At 60.4% G+C, this 659-nt stretch overlaps 1 protein-coding gene across 1 annotated transcript in view; it reads right to left on the bottom strand.

The window, feature by feature from the left end:
* Positions 1-139: 139 nt before the first annotated feature.
* ATCAY (ataxia, cerebellar, Cayman type) overlaps positions 140-659 on the bottom strand; it is a gene marked incomplete at both ends in the record, with an annotated part of 5,470 nt that continues 4,950 nt past the window's right edge. The window contains one exon of the mRNA XM_010134441.1: positions 140-199. Coding sequence (XP_010132743.1) covers positions 140-199 — 60 coding nt within the window. The remainder of the gene's footprint in view (positions 200-659) is intronic.

Genomic DNA, 659 nt, shown 5'->3' with positions numbered 1-659 from the left:
TTCTGCGCCCCTCGCTGCAAAATGCCCCGTGCTGGGTGGCCGGCGCAGGGCTAAAGAGGTCCTGGGTCTGCCCCGGTCCTGCCTCTCCTGTCGGGGGATTGCAGACACAGTGAGATCTGTCACATCGAGAGGGACCAACCAAAGAGTGAGGTACAAGTCAAACCTGGTTTCTTGATCCTCTGCGGGGGGCACAGACCTGCTCGGAACAGAACCAGCACAGTGAGTGAATCTCCACCGCAAAGCGACCACCCCCCGCTTTGGCCCTGAGGTCCCGTTTGTTTCTCGGAACAATTCAGACTCATCCCATGGACCTTGAGCAAAGCTCCTTTTTCTCTGGGAAGAGAACAGCAGCAGCATGCGCCGTTCCCCCTCGGGAGCTGGTGGGTAGAGTAAGAGCAGAGAGGGGGTAGCGCTCTGGAGCAGAGCCAAGACCCGGCCAAGCTGCCCTGGCGCAGGGTTTTGACACTGTCTTCCAAACGCGCCCAGAATTTTCCTTCCCCTCTGAAGTTATAGCCTCATGGCTTGCCTTCCCGCACAGCCAAGCGGTGCCTGGCAGCGGAATTTGTCCCTCTGCATTGCACCCGCAGGCAAATGCCACGAGGGAATGTCAGGAGAACGCTCCCCGGTGCCCACGGCGCCGGGCCGTGCCCAAGCGGGCT

The sequence above is a fragment of the Buceros rhinoceros genome, unplaced genomic scaffold (genome assembly GCF_000710305.1).
Source record: "Buceros rhinoceros silvestris isolate BGI_N320 unplaced genomic scaffold, ASM71030v1 scaffold47174, whole genome shotgun sequence".
NCBI lineage: Eukaryota > Metazoa > Chordata > Aves > Bucerotiformes > Bucerotidae > Buceros > Buceros rhinoceros.
The sequence above is the reverse complement of the archived record's forward strand: the minus strand, read 5'-3'. Positions and strand labels throughout refer to the sequence as shown.